We start from the raw sequence: 20421 nt of genomic DNA on the forward strand, positions 1-20421 counted from the left end.
ATGGGGCGCCTGCTGTGCCTCCTGAAGCGCCTCTTCGGCCAGGAACTCACCTAGTGGGGTGGCTGCCCTCAAGGGAGGGTGATGTGAACAGGCCAGGCCCCCCTCATGGGGCACCGTGTGGGGGACACATAAAGGGTGTCTGTCTCAGTAGGAAAAGCTCGGCCGTGAGCCCCACGGCCTTCTGGAGTCATAAGGGTGAGAAGGCGGGTCCGGCAGCAGAGGCGCATCTTTACTCTGCCGTGTTCCTGGGGACTGAGCCCTGGGCAGGGGGTGGGGGGGGGGGGCAGGGAGGCTCCCAGCTGAGGCTGTGTCTCACTCGCAGAGGAAGTCATGCTGGCTGAGGAGGACAAGAATGCGGAGGAGAAGTCCCCTCTGGATGGTAGGTGACCACTGTTAGCACTCCGTGCCCGGCGAGCCGCGTGTGCATGCTTGCACGTGTGGTGCCGTCTGCCGTTGTTCTGCCGGCAGCTGCACGGCCGCCACCTTCCGCAGGGTCCTGGGCAGACCCGTTCTGGAGGTCACCGCATGCTCCCGGGCAGTTGCGTGCCATGGACCCGAGTGGAGGTGGCTGGCGGTGGGCTTAGATAGCACACCTGCCGAGGTGTCACCCGGGGGCTCAGAGGAGTCTGTGCTCACAGTATGGACCCGAGAGCTGTGTTCTCCAACATGACGCTTTACATGTGACTGTGTAAGCTCATGCGTAAGTCCACTGCAGTGAAGTAAAAGTGAAAGTCCTGTTCCTCAGGCTCACCCACCATATCTCAAGCGTTCAATAGACATATGGGGCTGGAGGCTACTGTACTGGTCAGCACAGATGTAGATCATTTCCACCATTATAGAAAGTTCTATTGGACTGTGCTGCTTCTAGAAGCTTTTAAAGTTCAGGTTTAAACCAAGTTGCATCTGTGTCTAGAGCTCAGGGTGATGTGGCTCCCAGATTGCCACGGAAAGCCTCTTAGCACAGCCTGGGGCCGCTAGGGCCGGGATGAGGGCCAGAGTGGCCATGGTTACTGGCCTGGCTACTAGCACAGTCCCAGTGGCAGGACAGTCGTCCTGTTTTCACACCCACTGCTGAGGAGAGGGCCAGAGAGCTTGGCTGTGTCCCCTGCGGCCTCAGCTGGACCCACATCTGGGGCTCTGCGCATGTCTGTGCTGGCCCCTCTGCAGACCTGACTGATCTCTCTGGCCCCAGAGCGGGCTGCTTGGCAGTGGGCCACCGTCCTGGCCTTGTCCTTACAGACGTCTCCTGGTCTCCCTGGTAGCCAGGCCTTCCCCACTGACATCATCGTGGAGAAAAGGGAAAGTGGCACTCCCCTCACGATTCCTTGTCCCCTGTGCTCTGAAGACTGAGAGGGGCCCACAGGGGCCAGGATAGGAGATCCCCAGGAAGATGGTCGCAGGCTCGGCTGAGATGCACCCCCGCCCTGAGGCAGTCCCCTCCCCCTCCCCTTGTTTAAAGCAGTGTTGAAGAGAGCAGCCACCAAGAAGAGCCGGAATGACCTGATCCATGCCGAGGAGGGGGAGGACCGGTTTGCAGACCTCTGTGCCGTTGGTGAGTCTCTTTGGTTCCTCCTGGCCTGTCCTGTGAGCGGGTACAGGAATTCCCCTAGCTTCCGGCCTGTCCCCTGGGCCCCCCAGCCCTCTGGGGCCACCCTCCTTCCCTTCCTTCCCTACCGCGCACACTCCTGTGTCCACCCTGATGGCAGGAGGTACAGTGCCCTCTGCCCTCCGCTGTGTGCTCAGCATTTTTTCCCCTGGTGCGGGCAGTGGAGTGAGCGGTGTGTTTGCCCAGTGCTTCCTGCCCTTTCCCGTCGGTGTAGCCCCGGCTGCTCTCGGCTCTACCACCCCCAACGTGGACACAGAGCCTCGGGCCGCACCCCGTAGCTGAAGGGCTACGTGTGTGTTACTGACCGTGGCGACCGAAAGGTTCTGGCTGTCTCTCTTCCCAGCCCCTGTCTGTCTTCCACGCTCCTGGGGCCTCTGGCTTCATCCCCTTCTTCTCAAATGGTAGAAGAGAGATTCTGGTTGCTTTATCACACAGCTGTTTTAGTTCCCTTCCTCAGTCTGGTACCAGAAGTGCCCAGGCCTTTTCCCACCAAATGCCCTGTTACTGTGCATTCTGCAGCAGAAGAGGGCTGAGCCAAGGGCCTCCACCTTGGTGGTCGGAGACAGGCCTGCATGGCAGTGAGCTTCTCACTGAGGCACCAAGTCAAAGGGGTTGCAGGCGGACTTGGTCTCCAGCTGTCTGTGAGCAGGCCCGAGTCCGAGGTCTGCTTCTCATTATGTGGTTGCATTTATTTGCATTTATGGCACAACTCTTTTTTTAAAAAAAAAATTTTAATGCGCATTTATCTTAGAGAGACATGCAGACAGAGTGCGAGCAGGGGAGGAACAGAAAAAGGGAGACACAGAATCAGAAGCAGGCTCCAGGCTATGAGACAACTCTTTGATGAAAGTTACTTGTGTATTTATCTGTCAATCAGTCTGTCTTGTGTGTCTCTATCTATCCATCCATCCATCAATGTGTCTGTCATCTAAGTATCTATCTATCATCTGTCAGTAATCTATCTGTTAATCAATCTGTGTATCTATCAATCTATCATCTGTCAATCATCTATCTTTTCTTTTTTTTCCCCACACAGCCCAGTAAACCCATGTCAGTAGCTTGGGATTTATCCCTGTTTCTCCACACATATCAGATATAATACACATTTGTATCACACACACATGTATGTAGACATGCACACATACACACATGTAGAGTTTTGGGATCTATTCATGTTACAGATAGGCTTTCATGCAAATTTTTCTATACCCTCTGGAGACCACTCCCCTCTGCAGTGTAGTTCTCATTCTGTCTTGTCAGTGGCTGCATGGTGTTGCACAGTATGGGTTCACTCTAATTGTTCAGGGGCTCTCTGTTGACGGCCATTCATTTATTTTTAGGTTGTTTTATCTTCATCATGAGCAGCGCCACCGAACAGAACCCTATAAGCCACCGTCCTTCCTTTCCAGTGCTTCTGTCCCTGCAGGCAGATTTCTGGGAGCTGGGCACCGCGTGGCCTGCTAGACGTGCCCCCGCCAGTTACATGCCGTAGCTACTTTCGACTTTACCTTGACGCCAACTTGATGATGTTTCCTTGGAGCTGTCGTTCTCATTTCACTCATTACTAACGATTTTGAGCTCCTTTTTAAAAATGTTTGCTTCTGATTTGAATTTGGGTTTTGGTGAGTCTTCATATACCCGTCCATTTTTCCGTTGGGTGGTTTGTGTTTGCTAGTTAATAAGAGACTGATGTGTGTTGTGGATCTGAGTTTTGTTACAGTTTTTACAAATTTATCACATGAATGTTGTATTTAAATAGTCCCCTTTATTCCTATTTTACTTAGAGTTTTTATTCTGATTCTTTAAAGTCTACAGTTTAAAATAATTTAACAACACCTAAAGTACCCGTTCTTCAAGGGTAGAGATAAAACTGTGAACCCATCTAGTAAAGAAATAAAAAGAACTAGGACCAGTTTTCTCAATGAAGCCTTACGAGGAACTCTTACATTTTCTCAGCGTTTCCAACTTGTTTCTATAGAGTTGCCTGTAGTTTCTCTTACAGTTCTTTTCATCTCTCCTGTATTCAGCCCTTTGTTCATTCACTCAGCAGAAATTTATCAAGTGCCCCTGACGTGCAAGTAACTGCTCACGGCTCCGGGGCTATAGCACTGAACAAAATGATGAAGCCCCTTCATCTTCTGCTTTTTCTAGCCCGGCTGTGGCATCAGACCACAGGCAGTAGAATAGGAAGAGCACACAGCATGTCAGCGCCACCTCTGGAAAAGGAAAAAATCGAGAAGGGTGGGGGCTTGGAGGGTTCGGGGGTTTTGGAGTTTAAAAAAATTTTTTTTTTTCAGCGTTTATTTATTTTTGGGACAGAGAGAGACAGAGCATGAACGGGGGAGGGGCAGAGAGAGAGGGAGACACAGAACCGGAAACAGGCTCCAGGCTCCGAGCCATCAGCCCAGAGCCCGACGCGGGGCTCGAACTCCCGGACCGCGAGATCGTGACCTGGCTGAAGTCAGACGCTTAACCGACTGCGCCACCGAGGCGCCCCGGTTTTGGAGTTTTAAAGAGAAAGGCCACAGAAGGCCTCCCTGGAAAGGTCGCTTTCGATTAAAAGCTGAAGGAAGTGAGGAAGTCAGGCCCATGGAAGGGAACGTCCAGGCGACACGTGAGAGGATCCTGAGGCCAGAAGGAGCGTGGCCCTTGTGGGGACTGTCTGGGAGGCCAGTGTGGCTGGAGTGGAGCGGTGTGGGTTTCGGGGGAGCAGTGCCACAGGGTTAGGGTCAGGGTCGCAGAGGGCGGGGCCCAGCAAGGACTGTGGCTGCTGGCGGGTTTGCAGAGCAGAGTCGCTGTCCTGCTCCAGTTGGGGCGCAAGAGATCCTCAAGTGCAGGAGGGCCAGATGCGGGCCCATCTAGAGGCCACTGTAGGGGTCCGACCGGCAGTGGCCGCCACGGAGGTGTGCAGTGGCCAGATTCTGGATACATTCTGAAGACAAACACACGGGATTTGCTGGCCAGCTGGATGTGGGCGTCAGAGGACTCGGGGCGGCCATGTGACTCAAGGAGGGGCACTGGGGGCGGACTCCCAGAGTCTGGGGAGCAGCTGGAGGGCCAGTGGGGGTGTCAGGTAGCACCTGTATGTGGGGGTCTGGCGGTCAGGCAGTCAGGCGGGAGACGTTGCACAGTCGCTGTGAGGGTGTTTAGGCCCTTGAAGCCGGCTTACATCCTGCGGACTCTGCTTCTGCTTTTTCTGGTTGTTGGAACATTTATCTTTGCCTTCCGTTTTATTAATTTGGATTGTGTGGGGTGAATATGTATTAATGATCATTTAAAATAAGCCTGGTTTCGATTTCTTTTTTTCTATTTTCTTTTTGTTTTAAATGTCATGACTTTCTTTTGTATTTTTATTATCTTTGTATAGTATTTTGATTTACATATTATTGCCTTCCTAATTTCTGAAAATGTGTAACTGTTTCTTTTTCCTTTCTTCTTTACCCGCAAAGGCACTGAAGGCGGTGCCCCGCCCCTGCATACGGCTTTGCTGTGATGGCCTCCTTTTATGGGCTTTTCCATCGTGGTTTCTTTTCTTCACTCTCAAAAGGTGTCTGGGAATCTGCTTCGCTCCCCACAAATTTCTCACTTTTCTAACCCACAAACAGCCGTCTCCCCTCCCCTGCTCTCATAATTAGAACCATGCTTCTTTACTATTTTAGCCTGTTTTTTATTTTTACTTATTTATTTATTTTTACCATCCTTACCACTGAGATGCATCATTTCCGTGAGGAAATTGCTGTATTTGCCATCTCCCTGCCCCTATTGGCCCCGAAGGTCAAGAAGATGTGACCTTTGCAGTGTTTTCCTCTTCTCCCTGCCAACTCCTGGTTTAGAGAACTTTGGTGTTTGTAGCCCTAGGCTGTCATTAGTCCCGTGGTCACCCCAGCTGCTTAGCACATTCCCAGAGGTGGGTTTGCTTTCAGCCGTCCTCCAGCCACTACCCCATAGACCTGTCTCTGCTTCCTCTCTGTCCTGTGCTTGGCCTGCTTCCCCGAGGCATGTGTGTGTTGGGGGGGGGGGGACCCTTGTGAGGGAGGCCTGTTTAATGGCTCCTCCTGCTGCTCTGTGGTATCGCCCTGTCCCCTTCTTTCCCTGTGCAGATGTAGCCTCGGGGGGCTGGAACTCTCGTCCTGGGTCAGAAGTTCCTTCTCTGCCCAGCATCAGGCCTGGTGGACTTTTCCGCTGTGGGCTCAGGCCTTCCTTCACCGAGGCTTCTTCTTTCCATGTGTGCAATGACTTCGTCTCCTCGCCGTGCTCGTTTTGTGTCCCGACTCCCCGTCGTCCGTGCTCTGCCCCTCGAGGTTTCTCCCCTCGGTTAAAACCCACTTGTGCTGCACCCTCCAGGCTACTCGTCTGGGCTTTAAGAGTGAACCTCCTTTCCTTTCATCTGCTGAAGGGGATTTTATTTTTTCTCCAAGAAGTTTCTCTCTTTTACTTTTATCGTGATTGGTTTGGTGCCGCACACAAGCCCTTGGGATTCTCCCGATTTCTCCTCCTGGGTATCTTGCAGGGCCGAAGGATCACGTGCCTCAGGCCTCAGGCCTCAGCACGTTTGGGCGTGGGGCTTCACAGGGTGGAAGAAGCCATGGGTCTCCTGGTGCCCAGCACCCCCTTTGTCCCTCCCTGTGTGCTGAGGATGGCTGTGTCTTACGTGCTGGGCTTGTCACCCCTCCATCCGCTGTCACTGCTGCTGTTGACTGAGCCCAGGTGCCAGGCCCCGTGTTGTTGCCCTGACTCCTACATGGCCTGCGAGGTCCAGGTTCCCTGTTTCCTATTTTCTTTTTTTTTTTTTTTAATTTTTTTTTTAACGTTTATTTATTTTTTTGAGACAGAGAGAGACAGAGCATGAACAGGGGAGGGTCAGAGAGAGGGAGACACAGAATCTGAAACAGGCTCCAGGCTCCGAGCTGTCAGCACAGAGCCCGACGCGGGGCTCGAACTCACGGACCGCGAGATCATGACCTGAGCCGAAGTCGGCCGCTTAACCGACTGAGCCACCCAGGCGCCGCCCCCCCCCCGCCCCAACCCCGTTTCCTATTTTCGAGTGAGGACTCTCCAGGCTGTGTGGCGTGTATAAGGCCCTGTGCCTAGGGCAGGGGTGATGGGGGTTTGTGTTTTCATGGCTTGTTGTTGAACCTCACCTTCATTACCCCGTGCTGGTGAATGCAACAGCAAAGCCGTTTCTCCTGTGTCCCTTCACTGGCCTCTGGTGGGCTCACCAAGGGCGAGAACAGAGCTTAGTCGTTCTGTCTTCTCTCTGCCACTCAGGGCCTGGCGCGAAAACTCTGTACATGTTTGTGGAAGGAATGGCTGTTAGGCAGGGCTGGCGTAGACTTTTTATTAACAGTGAACTCCCTTTGGGGCATGATGGGAAGAAATGCAGACATTGTATGTGGTCACGCATTGTTCACACGAGTGCTTAACTGTGACGTCATTTGCAGGTTAATTTAATTCTCGATTTCCCCTAGCTTGACGAGATCGGATTCTTGTTCCTTGAAATAAGCCTTTTGGTTATAAAGAATATGTGTTGATGAAGCTAAACGTGGAAATGCAGAGTGCTGAAGAGAAGCAGCCTCGTCTCTCATGCTTTTCCCCTCCCAGAGCTGTGATTCTGGATTTGGCACGTGTCCGTGCTCACTGCAGACCCCTGCTTTTACCAAAGACCTGGGCCGGAGTCACTGTCCAGAGCTGACCTGAACACACGGTGGTAGCTTCTCGCTGAGAATACTGTCTTCCGGGGCCTGTGCCCTTGTCTTCAGAGACCCAGGGCCCAGAATTCCCTGAGGCACAGCATGCCCTGTATAGTGGTGGCCTGGGTGTCCCTGTTCCCTGACCAAATGAGAGGCTGGCTGGTCTCTGTCCTGGGTGCTGCCAGGGTTCCCTAGGAACGGAAAGGCAGTCCCTCATGTCCAGAGTGCTAGGGCTTCTGCTCCCTGCCCTGTCCCTTGGACTGTGTGTTAGAGGAGGGATGGGTGGGGCTTCAAGAGCCAACTGGGGATCTGTGGTTTTGTGCACATGTGGCTGTGGAAACCGCTTTGTGGGTTTTCCTTTGATGAGTGAAGATGTATGTGGTTGTCTGCATGTGGGCACAGGTGCAGGATGGGGGGGCCAGGAGTTATGACAAGGAAGCATTCCTATGAAGCTTTTGCATGGTTAAGGGCTCATTGGTTCTTGCTGGGCATGGTCCAGTGAGCCAGGAGGTGGGGGCCATGGCCCCTCCCCTGGAGAACTTGCTGCTTGTCTCACTGGCCACATGTGTGTGCACAGAGCAGTTCACTCAAGTCACGTGTCCCCATTACCCTCCTTCCCAGAGTTGCCCTGTGTGTGTTCCTAGGAGTGTCTTCAAGAATGAGATGCTCAGGGTGTTGATGCGTGCTGTGCAGTGTGTGTGTGTGTGTGTGTGTGTGTGTGTGTGTGACTTTGCTTCTAAACGACTCAAGAAGTGGTGGGGGAATCTGCCTGTGTGGGTCTCTGGACAGTTCTGTGCGTGGCTCTGCCTGTGTGTAGGTCTCTCCATGTCTGTACTACTCTTGCCTTCCTCCCTCCGTGCCCTGTTGCTGCTTTTGAGGAAGGAGCGGGTGTGTCTGGTTGTGGTCTTGGCACTTTGCAGCCCTCAGTGAGGCTGGCCAAGAGGTTTTGTTGAATGAGCTATCTCTCACTAATTGGCAATGGCCGGTGTGTAGTGTCTGGAAATGGACTGGGAGGCTGTGTCCTGGCTTATCCAGGAGGCTGTGATAGAGCAGTGGCCTTCAATGGTCTGGGTGGGGTGTGGCATCCAGAGTGCCAAGAATTTGCCACAAGGGCCCTGTGAGGTTTCTTGAAAGGCTGGCTGATGGGTCCTGGCCTGTGGACCCTTCCATCTGAGTCTGGGGCTGCGTGTGACAGCATCTCCCATCCTGATGCCACCACTCAGTTTGTAGGCAAGTCTCCAGAGGCCTCAGGGCCTGTCTTCATTTGAGTGAATCCAAGAAAACACTAGCCTAATAATGCTGTTAGTGTGCTGCTGAGGGTCTGGGTGTGCACACACACATGCGCAAATATATAGAACATCCCATGACAAACACACACTCCATACCCTTCCCCGGGGACTCCATGCCCAAGCTGACTGGTTTTGAACAATCGGAGGCTCACACGTGCCCAGGCCCTTATTGCAAAAGCTAAGAGAACCTGATGCACTGCAGAGACACAGCCAGACCCTGCGCACATGCACACTCACGGCCTGTAAGCGCCCACGAAGACTGCTCACTTGCTCATCAAGGGGTGCACGGGCTTCGAGGTGAAAGCCTGTGGGCCTGTCCTCGCAGCGATTACAGCCTGGTCTGGGAGCCGGGTGCAGAACAGGTCAACAAGCCAATACTGGGGCAGCTGGTACGCGGTTGTGACTATTGTCGGGGAGCTGATTTCAGATGGGGTGCCCAGAGAAGGGTGTTCTGTGGAGGTGACATCCAAGTCCAGACGTGGAGCCGAGAAGCAGCCAACTGTGGAAAGAGACCAGCAGTGGGAGGCATTTCATGCTTAGGTCATGGCAGAGCAGAGGTGGTGTGTGTGTGGAAATGGGGGAAAGCCATGCCAGCTTTGTGTGCAAATGCTCCGGAGAGTTTGTTGGGCTTTGTGGGCCATACACACTCACTCTGCCTCTGTACCAGAACAGCAGCCATGGACCAGACGCAAACCAAGGAGCTTGACTGTGTTCCAGGTTACTTAAAAATAGGTAACCGGTGGTTGTCGATCCCTGAGTTGAAGCAGGAGGGAGGGCCAGATGCCGCATGGCTCCGTGAGGCCCCCGGAGGGGTTGGGATGGCCTGAGGGCATTGGGGCTGTGCTGCTGGAAGGTGGCTGAGGGGTGCTGGGGGCCATCTGGAGCCTGGTAACCATGGAGACCACCAAGGCTCTCGGTTCCCCCATCTGTGAAATGGGGGTGGGGTCCGGACCTGGTGCAGGCGGGTGCGGCGCAGGGGTAATTAGCTCAATGTCGGTAGCACACCGGGTCTGACCCATGGTGTCTGTGATCAGAACCGGGGCCTCTGGCTAGGTCTGGGCTGGGGCAGGTGTCCTTGAAGATGTTTTCCTGTGGGAGATACAAGTTTGAGATGGGAGGGGAAGCGTGTCCTCGAGGCTGCGTCCGTGGGGCACACATCCATGGAAGGAGAGCGTGTCTGGGGGTCTGGTGGTCTCTGCATGTCCTCAGTGAGCTCCTTGTTCCCCCAGGATCCCCCTTCGCCCGCGCCAGCCTCAAGAGTGGGAAGACAGAGAGTTCGTCATACTTCCGTAGGAAGGAGAAGATGTTCCGGTTCTTCATCCGCCGCATGGTGAAGGCACAGAGCTTCTACTGGGTGGTGCTGTGTGTGGTGGCCCTGAATACGCTGTGCGTGGCCATGGTTCACTACAACCAGCCGCAGCGGCTCACCACGGCGCTGTGTACGTAGCTGCAGCCTGGGCCTCCCCCTCACCTCTTCCCGAACCACCTCTGGTCTGCAGCCTGGAAATCCCGGTTCACAGCCTTTTGCCTTGGAATGCCCTGGGTAGGACCCCTGCACAGACCAAAGTGCCCCAAGGGCATCTGCTGGGGCCTGAGCTCCCCATCCCAGGTTCCAGGAGGCCTAGCTCATCTGTCAGTGTGGTGGGCAATGGTGAGGGTCCAGGGCACCCTGGGGGGAGGTCGGTGTGGTGGGTGGATGGCCCTGTGTCCTCCCTCGGGAGGGCTTCAGACCCATGGAACAGGGCACTTGGCCCCTCATTCCAATCTGGCGTGAGGCTGCAGCTCGCTCCCTGGACTCCTGAGGAGAGAGTCCAGGCTTCTAGGGCTCTTTTGGCTGTTTTCATTTCGCTTTTTGCTTTTTGCCTCTGAGTGTGTCTGTGACCACGGCTGACTTACCTGTGGGCCTACGGACAGACCATGAGTCTGAGTCATGACTACCTGGCCCTGGCTACTGTTCCAAGGAGTAAAGGAGGAAGGTGGCTGGGGTGGTTGAGGCCCTTTGCCCCTCTCCAGGGACCAGGGCTGACCTTCCAGGACCAACCCTTCATACCCTAGGGCTCTGCAGGCCACGGGGAGCCTAGTCTCGGTCTGTCGTCTCACTTCACAAGGGCTCTAAAGATGAGGACTCTCCAGTGGTTTCTGTCTTCCGGTTAGAGCCCCCACTTTCTTGTTCCCTGGCACCCACCCTGCCTGGTATCTGGGGCTGATCTGGGCACAGGGCCTGTTTGGGGCTTCCACAAGGGCCTTGCTCTTGCCACGGGAGCCCTGTATGCCTGAAGCCACCCTGAGGTGGGGTGGCAAGACCATCTTTTTCCCAGAGAAGAACCCTCCTGGATCCCTCCTGGCCCCTGGTGCACCAGCCACATTCCCCTCTCTCAGACCACCGAGGCCGGTCAGTTTTAAGCAGGAGCTTGGGCAGTTCTGGAAGGGTCCTTACGAGCTCTAGACTCTGATGGCTCCACAGGCCACTTGAAAATATGGGTGGGGGTGGCTGTTGGGGTGGGACACTAGGCTATAGTTTCCCAAACTTGTACTGAACTCTCCTGTTGTGTAATGGGGAAGAGCACAGAGGCAGCAGAAGCACAAGGGGCCCCGTGAGCTTCTAGCACACAGTCTGGGCCAGGTCCCCGGGAGTGAAGTTCAGATGCAGTTTGTGGAGGCGCCTGGGCGGCCCAGTCGGTTAAGCGTCAGACTCTTGATTTTGGCTCAGGTCATGATCTCACGGTCATGAGACTGAGTCCCAAGTTGGGTTCTGTGCTACGTGTGGAGCCTGCTTAAGATTCTCTCTCTGTTCCTCTGCCCCTTTCCCTTCCTCTCTCTCTCTCGAAAATAAATTAAAAAAAAAAAGAAGAAAAAGAAGCAGTTTGTGTGCATGGAACTGCCCGCTGTGGCCCCTAATTCATGTATCCTGGGGCCTGTAGTTTGGTGTCTTGGGACTTTGCTTGGGACCGAGGTCAGTATTTCCCTTGGTATCACCTCAGGATGAAGTTTCCTCACCCTTGGGGGTTGGGTAGGGACCCAGGGAGATGGGGCTTCCTCTTAACTTGGCCAGCAGTGCAGCTGTTCCCTGGGTCTTCTTAGCCAGGCCTTTCTTTCCCATGGAAGAAGCTGGTGGTGCCTAGTCAGTGTTGTGGGATCTGCCCCCCGCGTGGGCAGGAGGCAGCCATCACGGCCTGGTCGTGTGTCTGCTGTGCAGGAGCACAGGGCTGAGAGTGTCTAGGTGCTGGTCCAGGCCACAGGCATCCCTGGCCGAGAATCTTCCCCCTTGCTGCTTTGCCTGCTCTGTGGCTCCCTGGGAGTTTCTGAGTCCCTTGGCATTACCTAGGGGAAATGGCTGGCGGGAGCAGTGGGGGTGTGCTAGGGCCTGCACACCTCTGCTCAGTGCCCTGCACTCTGTTCTGGGTGGCTGGGCTGGCGCTGAGGAAGGCTGACCCAGCCAGGTAGGGCAGGTCTTGCAAGAGGCAAGGCAGAGGTAGAGGGGGTCCCCACCAGGACTGGCTCCCTTGAAGCTCCCTAGGGGGCTCTGGCCTGAAACGAGCTACCCTGAAGAGCGTGGGTTCTGTGCACCTTGGCTGTCGGTCCACTCGGGAGCCACCCCCGGTGTGCCACCAGGCCCCCCGAGACTGAGGCTTGAATGGTGAGGAGGGAAGGAAGTCCTGCCATGCTCAACTCTGTAGCTGGCTGTTGGGCTTTGTCATCCTGTGAGCCCCCTGGTCTCACAAGACCCTCTTGACCTCCCTCTCCAATGTCCCTCTGTGGTCCCAGCACACTGTCCTCTTATTATGACATAGAACACTGTTCAAATTCTCTGCCTCTGCTCCCCTTTGTGGTGTGAACTCCTGGAGAGAGGGGTCAACTCTGTCTCCTCTGCAAGCTCAAAGCAGCACCAGTGCCTGTTAGTTGAATGAATGATTCTGGAGTGAACGGCTGAACACCCTTTCTTGGCCTCAGAGGGGAGGCTGAGCCTATGAAGTCGGTGGGTCTGCTCCTCAGGCGAGCGAAAGGGCAAGCAGGACGTTGGGGGTTTCTGTGCCCAGTTGCTCCCTTTCTCTGAAAAAGCCTCGCCATTGTCAGGTTCCGTGCTAGTTCCTTGCAGTGCCCTCACTTGGGTCTGCTGGGAGCAAGATCAGTGCCTGGGCAGCTGTAGCTCCAAGGTCTGTCGTGTGGGCAGCTGGAAGTCCCATCTCTGTGGCCTCTTCTTCCAGGCCCTGACCTCTTTTTGTGGGGTGCCCCAAGAGGCAGGGGCAGGGGCAGGTGCCTTTGTGACCCTTGTGGAGGGGCTCTGGGGCTCGGTGGCCTTGGATCTTTGCAGGTTGCTGTGGCATTCCGAGCTGGACTTGGGGGCAGGGTAGCTCCCTCCCGCCCCTCACACCTGCAGCTCTGCACAGCCAGGACCAGGCGTCAGTCATTCAGGCCTGGCTGAGGTGGGTTCTTCTGCTTAGGTCAGCGGGCATCCACACCTGTGACACTGGCTTCTTGGCTTCTCCAGGGGGTCAGCTTTGCCTTCTCATTACTCATCCCGTGCCTGGCTGGGGTGCCTTGGGGATTTTTTGGCTGGCTTCAGAGGCCACGCTTCTTGTGGTGAGTTGCTTACAGGAGCTGATTACCCATGTACTCAAGCCATGGAAGGTGGTTCCCTACCTGAAACCTCGGGCCATGCGGGCCATGCGGGCCATGCGGGCCATGCGGGCCATTGCGTATCTCTCTGCGGGCAGTGGGGCCGGTATCTCTGTTCCTCCAGAGTCTGGGCTGTTGCCCATCTGGCCCTGACTGAGGCGTCTGGAGCTGTATAGTGTAGCACTTGACAGAGAGCTGTGGAGGAGAGCAGATGCCAGTGCCCGTAGGCAGGAGGTGTTGGTCCCGTCTTCTGTTGTGTTTTATCAAGAGCTGCTTGAGGTCCAGTCTTCCGACCAGTCTGGGTGCCAGAGGCCCCAGGAATGCTGGGCTGGTCACTCTCCAGTGACTGCACTCGGGGAGGAAGATCAAAGACAGTGACCTTGTTCTGCCGTCTGGAATTACTGGTTTGGCCAGTGGCAGAGCCTGGCTGCGGCTCTTGTCTGTGGCCTTGTGGAGCTTCCTGACTGCCTGTTGTTTATTGCTCTGACACTGCCTGTTGCTCAGGCTGGGTTAGGAGTTGTGTCTTGTCTGTGTGCCTGGGATTCTCAGCATGGCCCTCATGGCCAGTGTGGCCCTTAAAGGTCAGCAGAGCTGGCGGCGGGACTCCTGGGCTGGGGCAGGCCCTGCTTGCTGCTGCTGCAGTGGGGCCCAGCCTGAAGGAAGGCGCGCCACCCATGGGAGCCTCTGTGGGACTCAGAGACTGAGGGGGTGACATCCTCCAGGCCCCCAGCAAGCGTTGGCGCCTCCTGGGAGCCTCATGCTGGCCAGGCCTGGGGATGCTCAGGTGGCAGGTGAGCACATGAACAAAGTTAAAACCAAATAAGATGACGCAGGGACCCTGAGGGAGGTGTCGGGAAAGTCCTTCCGGAAAGACAGGGTGATTCTGATGAGGAGGCTGAGGGGCTCCACTGTGATCAGAACATGGGGTGGGGAGCAAGCCTGAAGGCATCCAGCTTCTCCATGGGGACCCTCTGGGGAGTACTGTGTGGCCCGAGAACTCACTCCTGAGCCCCATCCCAGGATCTCTCCTCTTGTGGAGGCTGTCTTTGTGTGCTGTAGACACTGGGCACGCATCCTATTTCAAAGCGAAAGAAGCCTCTCTTTGTGCCCCTTCCAATCCCAGTCTATTTGTTATTCCTGTCCTGGGCTGAGATTTCTGAGCTCGGGGGCCACAGACCAGGCCTGCAGGGCTCAATCCTGGAAAGGCCCAGAGGTCTTGTCCTCCAGTCTGGGCTGGAGCCAGGTGGGAAGAGGCTGAGAGCTAATCCCCCTCTTCTCCGGCTTCTCCTAGACTTTGCAGAGTTTGTTTTCCTGGGTCTCTTCCTCACAGAGATGTCCCTGAAGATGTATGGCCTGGGGCCCAGAAGCTACTTCCGGTCCTCATTCAACTGCTTCGACTTTGGGGTGAGTAAGATCCTCACCAGAGATGCCGGCTAGGGGTCCAGGAGGGTCGAGCTGTATCCTTGCTTGAGAGTGCACACGGCCCCCTCCCACTAAGCTGTACCCAGTGTGAGCTGGGGTCTGTGCAGCAGGGCCCAGGTGGTTGAGGGTACTGTGACCCTGTGTGGGTCAAAAAGGCTTCCTGTAGACGGTGAGGGGCCTTTGACAGAGGGGAGGCCTGTCCTTTTCGGGCCCTGACTTATGGGGGTTCCAGCCACAGTCTATTCCCCACCTGTACGACATCCTGCTTCCCATCCCCAACCCTGTCTGTAGGATCTTAAGATCACTGGAGGTGCTGTGACCCTCTGTGTGCCTGGTACAGCAGCCTTTTAAATGTGCTGCTGTCCCATGGAGGGTGGGACAGTGTCCCCAACAGAGCTCAAGGGGACTGTGATCCTGAGTCTTTACTGTCCTACAGATCTGGCTGTGGGCAGCTTGGCACATGATTCAGGGGAGGACTGACAAGCCACGATGGTCCAGCCCTCCTCGTGGGCCCGGCCTGGGTCCCTTCACCAATCTCTGTAGGTCAGGGAAGTTTCGAAGGCAGGTGTTCCCAAGACTCACTGGGACAGAGCCCAGGAAGTGGCACAGGCCTTCCCAGGCCAGCAGAGCATCTCTCTGGTGCTGAGCCCAGAGCCCAGGGAGGCGTTCTGACCCGCTAGAGGTTGTCAGTGAGATGTGGCAATGCCCTCCCCGAGCGAGGCAGGCTCACTCACACCTCTGCAGAGTTCTCAGGAGCTGGCGGGGGGGGGGGGGTGGGGGTGGGGGGGGGCCCTAAACGTAGGCAGAAGTAAAACTTCAACTTGAAAATTCAGTGTGACTTTGACTTTTTCTGTCAGTGGAGTTGATGGAACATTGTGTCCACGGCTTTGTTAAACCTTCGCAAGGACTCCCACTTTGTAGATGAGTAACTGGAGAGGTGGTGTGCCTGGCCCAAGGCTGCCCAGCTACTTTGTGGGGGAGGCAGCGTGGACCCAGGAGTTCTGGCCCTGGAGCAGCGGGTTTACACCACGCAAGGCTGCCTGATCTCTGTGGGGAAGGAGGGGTGGTGGCTGCCCAGGGCGTGCTTTGAGGCATGGACACCTGCGTTTCTGAGACACGCCTTCTTGTCCTTTGCCTTCTTAGTTACAGGGAAAGGCTGTAGTGCATAATAGGCCAGAGGAGATCCAAAGAGCTGAAGAGCTTTCAGAGAACCCTTAAACTTGTCCTTAAACTTGTAAATGTGTTTGTGTCTTCTGGTTTGAACTAACTGGATCCCAGGACATGGAATGACTTCCGCATAAGCTGACAGATTATTCCAAAGTTTAGCAGCATATGGCGTGTCTACTGGGTCACAGTTTACCAGATCAGGAGTCCAGGTCTGGCTTGACTGGATGCCTGTGGCCCAGGGTCTCTCAAGGAGGACACAGTCCCGCTGACAGCTGGGATGCGGTCATTTCAAGCCTGGATGAGGACTGGAGAATTTGCATTTAGGCTCATCACGTGGCTGTTGACAGGACAGGACTCGGACGGCCGGCCTCCAAGCTCGCTCACATGGTTGGTGGCAGGCCTCAATCTCGGTCTCATGAATGTCTCCCGATGCTGCTTGAGTGTCCTGACGACACGGCAGCTTGTGACCTGACAGAGAGACTGAGAGTACCCAAGACAGAAAACACAGGAACCCAGTCTCAGAGAGATGACCCATCAGTTTTGCCATATTTTATTTGTTAGGAGTGGGTCACTTGGCCCAGCCCACATTTAACAGGGGTGGGGGATATTACCCAGGGACGTGAAACCCAGGAGGCAAGTGTCACTGGGGGCCATCTTAGAGGCTGCCTGCCACAGTCCACCATCTGGCTCCCAGTGATTCTGTCTTTCCTAGTGCAGATACAGCCACCTCCTCCTGCTTCCCCAGCCACATCCCATCACGGCGCCAGCTCAGAGTCTAGGGCCTCATCGCCCAAATCAGGCCGGGGTGGCTCCTCAAGGACAGCTGCTCGGTCCCTCTCCACCCGTGGATCTGGTGAACTAAAGAGACGAGGTATCACCCACATGGTGGTGGGATGGACTTGGGTGCCTGCCGTAGACAGTCATGTTCAGAGGGGACAGCAGGGTGCACAGGGAGTCCCTGGCCCATAGAAGTTCTGGAATCCTGCTGGGAAAGTTTGGAGACACCAGGATAAGTTCTTAGGGGCTAGGAAGCCCCTTGGGCTTTTTGTTTTAGCCTCTGTGTCACCTTTCTTGTTGCAGAAAAGATAACATATGTTTTCAGCTAGACAGTTCTCTCAGCCTGCTTCCTACCAGTAGAATTTTGGGAATCCAAAGGCCTATTTTTTGTCTTGTACTGTCTCCGTCTCTTTCAACCCAAGCTGGTGATGTTCCTGCATAACTAAGTCTTCTCAGAGCATCGTGTGTATGTCATGAGTCTTCCTGGAATTCACCCCATTTGACAAAAGCTGTCCCTACGCTAGCGATCGGCCCTTCCCCACTGGGTGCCCGTGCTGAGCGGACCGAGACCGGGGCACATTTGGGCCCCGGAAGGCTTGCCGCTCAGTGGGCTGACGTGCGAGGTTCACCTCTATCTCCGTGGGGCTTCACATGGGACTGGACGGGGCTCTCAGGCTCCCGCAGTGCCACAGCCGTGCCCCTGCCCTGGCTGTTTCTTTGCACTGTGCCGTTTCCTAATGTGGCACTATTTGCTGTCTGGAGAAGGGGAGCATTTCCAAAGCGGGCACGTTCTGGAGGACGGCACTTCCCTCTGCGTCTCTCTCTTCCCACCCTGACTGTGCAGCAAGAAGACCCCGGCAGCCCCTGCAGACGCCTCGGAGGCCTCCCGGTTCACATGGCTCGCTTTCGCCTTTTCACATAACCGCGGGCGACCGAGAGGCCGAACTTCCTGGCAGTGCACGCCAGGGCTCCCTGTAGTTTCTTGCCAATGTCCTCGCTGTCCCCCAGACACCTGTGTGAAGCGTTCACACTCCCTCGCTGTCCAGGACCCGTGGGTAGTGTGTTGAGGGCGCTGTGGGCTCTCGCTGACGTGCTGCTCAGGGCCCATTCTCTGGCTCCAAAACCCCGCCCACATCGTAGGGCTTATTGTAGAGCGTGCTCCGCTTCTGTCTCCAAAACGCGTATTGGTTTTTCTCGGTGTGTAACAAGTCGCCCCAAAGCTTAGAGGCTTAAAACAACAAACACTTGTTATCTCTCATCTTGGTGGGTCGGGAGTCACCGACTCCCGGTGGGTCGGGAGTCAGGTGCCACTTGACTGGGGCCCCCCAGCTGTCACTCTGCCACGAGGCTGCAGTCACCACAGGCTCTTTGGAGGCTGGGAGCTCATGCCTAAGCTCTCGCTCATGGCCGCCAGGCCTCAGTTCCTGGTCACGGGGGCCTCTCCTCATGTCCCACAACACGGCAGCTGGCTGCCCGCAGCAGAGCTGAGAGCATGGAGAAGGAAGCCAGTCTTTGGAACCGAATCTCAGAGGTGACAGCCCGTCACTTCTGTCACACTCTCTTTGCTCAAAGTGCGTCACTAGGTCCAACCCACCCTTGAGGGGACAAGGATATTCAAGGTTGGGGGAGACACCAAGTAGTGGGGAATCACTGTGGGCCATCTCAGGGGCCACCTGCATCAAGAACGAATGGGAACAAATTCTGAGGGTTAAGGGAAGACGGAAGTGCTGGAAGACTGGCAATAAGAACGTAGCTTTGGGAAACGGTGCCCACCAGCCCCAGACAAACATCTGGAGGCTGCGTGTGTGCTGTGAAAGATTGGTAGAGGTGCTCAGGGTCGCCGGGGACAGGTGGTGGCAAGCTGGTCCCACTGTAGTGCTGCCAGCGCCACAGCAGGCCTGTAGGCGTCGGGCTCCCTGGACGTTCTCTGACCCATGCGTTTGTGTTCGACGTGAGAGAGATGCAGAGGACGGCTGTGCGTTTGGGATGGCCCACGGCTTGTGCACCTGCCAGCACAGACGTACGGGTTAGTGGACCGCGTTAAACTGTACAGGAGTCTCCAGTCATGCCTCAGGGCCCTGGTCCTGGCACAGTCACCAGGTTCTCGGTGCCTGGGAGAACGTGGACGTCAGGCTGATCTGATGCGGGGTTGGTCAGGAAACCAGTCGGCCTGCCCTCCCTCTACACCCTGTGTCCCCCTGGTATGCACGGGGTGGGCACGTTGGGGCGCAGGTGAGCACCAGGACTGGTGGGCGCAGGAGCTCAGCGTGAGGCGTGTACCTTGTGCTGCGGATGCTGGGAGTGATCCCGCCGCACACACGCGGAGACGCTTGCCCGCACAGGAGCGCCCGTGCGTGACACTCGTGTGCGTGTGCCTGAGGCCGACCCCGTCTGCACCACAGGTCATTGTGGGGAGCATCTTTGAAGTGGTCTGGGCCGCCATCAAGCCGGGAACCTCCTTCGGGATCAGCGTGCTGCGGGCACTCCGGTTGCTGCGGATCTTCAAAGTCACAAAGTATGTCACCTGTGTGCTCCTGGGTGGAGGTGGGGACGGGGAATGCAGGTCACGTGTGAGACTGGTCGACACAGCATGCTTGTTCCTAGGAATTCATGGTGCTGGCTTTGAACTCAGCCGTCTGGACCCTCTTTTTGTGCTTATAATAATGGTTTCAATACAAAAGATGGGTATAAAACACCTGCCCAGCATGGCTGTGTCTTGGCCCTGGGGGCCTGTCTGTCCTCAGGGTTGTTCCTGACTTGCTGGCAGGATTCCTAGTTAGCCTGCTCCTCACAGTTTCATACCGTCCCCTCTTTTGAAACCAGAGTCCCATCTTTCAACCTTCAAAGTGTTACTTTGCTTCCTAGTTAAAGAGGAAATAGAAGCCATCAGATGGAAGTTTTTTTTTTTTTTTTTTTTAATCATCCTGGCCCCAAATCTGCCCACCTTCCCTGCAGCCCCCAGAGAGGGAGGGAGGCCTCAGCTGACTTTGACCTTGCGACTTGAACCCCTGGTTCCCACACGGCTCCCGTTCCCAGGCCTGCTTTCTCCACCGTGTGCCTGACTTTGCCCTGTTTAGGCTGTGGCAAGAGGACAGTGACAGGCCTGTGTGTTCAGTTCTATTCCACTTGGTTCTTTATGTAACCCTGGACGCGACTTGCTGCATTTTGTCTCTGAGGGGGTGGGGCCCATGCGGAGGTGTGATGTAGTTATTGAGTGCTGGGCCTCTGTGCCAGGGTTCTAGTGGTGGGAAGACGGGGAACACCTCACCCACAGCTGTCTTTCCAACAGCAAAGGCTGCCGTGCCCTCAGCTGGTCTTAACTGTGGCCACACAGCACGGCAGGGACCTCATCTACCCAGAGTTTCTGGACTCCTGTGCCATCAGTATGTAGCCCACACATGCTCCAGCATGGATTTCCGTGCAGTGTCCCCCGCAGCCTGGGCTCTAGGTCACCCCTCCAGTGGCCTCTCAGGACCCCACTGATCTCCCCAGGGTAGATGGGAGTTCTTTTGGTCTTTTCCAGTCTGTTTCAAATCCAAACCTAAGACCACTTGAGGACACGATGGTGTCACTGCAGGAGAGTTTTGGGCAAGAGCTTGGCCTAGCTGGGTCCCCAAATGCCACTGGATGCCTCGTGCGGTCTGGTGTCCGTCCTCTGTTGCTTCCATGTGCATCGCTCTGGGAGGTGACCACGAGGTCTGCCTTCACCTTGGCTGAGGGGCCTGGTGTCTTAGGGGCTCCACTTCCTTCTGGAAAGCAGATGGCCCCTGTCCTGAGGTGGGCCGGCTTTTCCAGAGTCTTCCAGCCCATCTTCTGTGGACCCTTGAGTGCCCTAAAAGAATTCATGAAAGAC

General features: G+C 55.6%; 1 protein-coding gene across 20 annotated transcripts in view; it reads left to right on the forward strand.

Moving 5' to 3' along the window:
- Positions 1 to 20421, forward strand: part of CACNA1B (calcium voltage-gated channel subunit alpha1 B) — a 193118-nt gene that overhangs the window by 55340 nt on the left and 117357 nt on the right. For 15 of the 20 annotated variants that reach the window (XM_045470209.1, XM_045470208.1, XM_045470226.1 and 12 more), the window contains 5 exons: positions 323 to 379; positions 1460 to 1552; positions 9815 to 10024; positions 14494 to 14606; positions 18971 to 19083. In XM_045470209.1, the coding sequence (XP_045326165.1) occupies positions 323 to 379; positions 1460 to 1552; positions 9815 to 10024; positions 14494 to 14606; positions 18971 to 19083 (586 nt within the window). The remainder of the gene's footprint in view (positions 1 to 322; positions 380 to 1459; positions 1553 to 9814; positions 10025 to 14493; positions 14607 to 18970; positions 19084 to 20421) is intronic. The other 5 variants (XM_045470210.1, XM_045470221.1, XM_045470222.1 and 2 more) reach the window with 1 other exon arrangement.

The sequence above is a fragment of the Leopardus geoffroyi genome, chromosome D4, assembly GCF_018350155.1.
Source record: "Leopardus geoffroyi isolate Oge1 chromosome D4, O.geoffroyi_Oge1_pat1.0, whole genome shotgun sequence".
Classification (NCBI taxonomy): Eukaryota; Metazoa; Chordata; class Mammalia; order Carnivora; family Felidae; genus Leopardus; species Leopardus geoffroyi.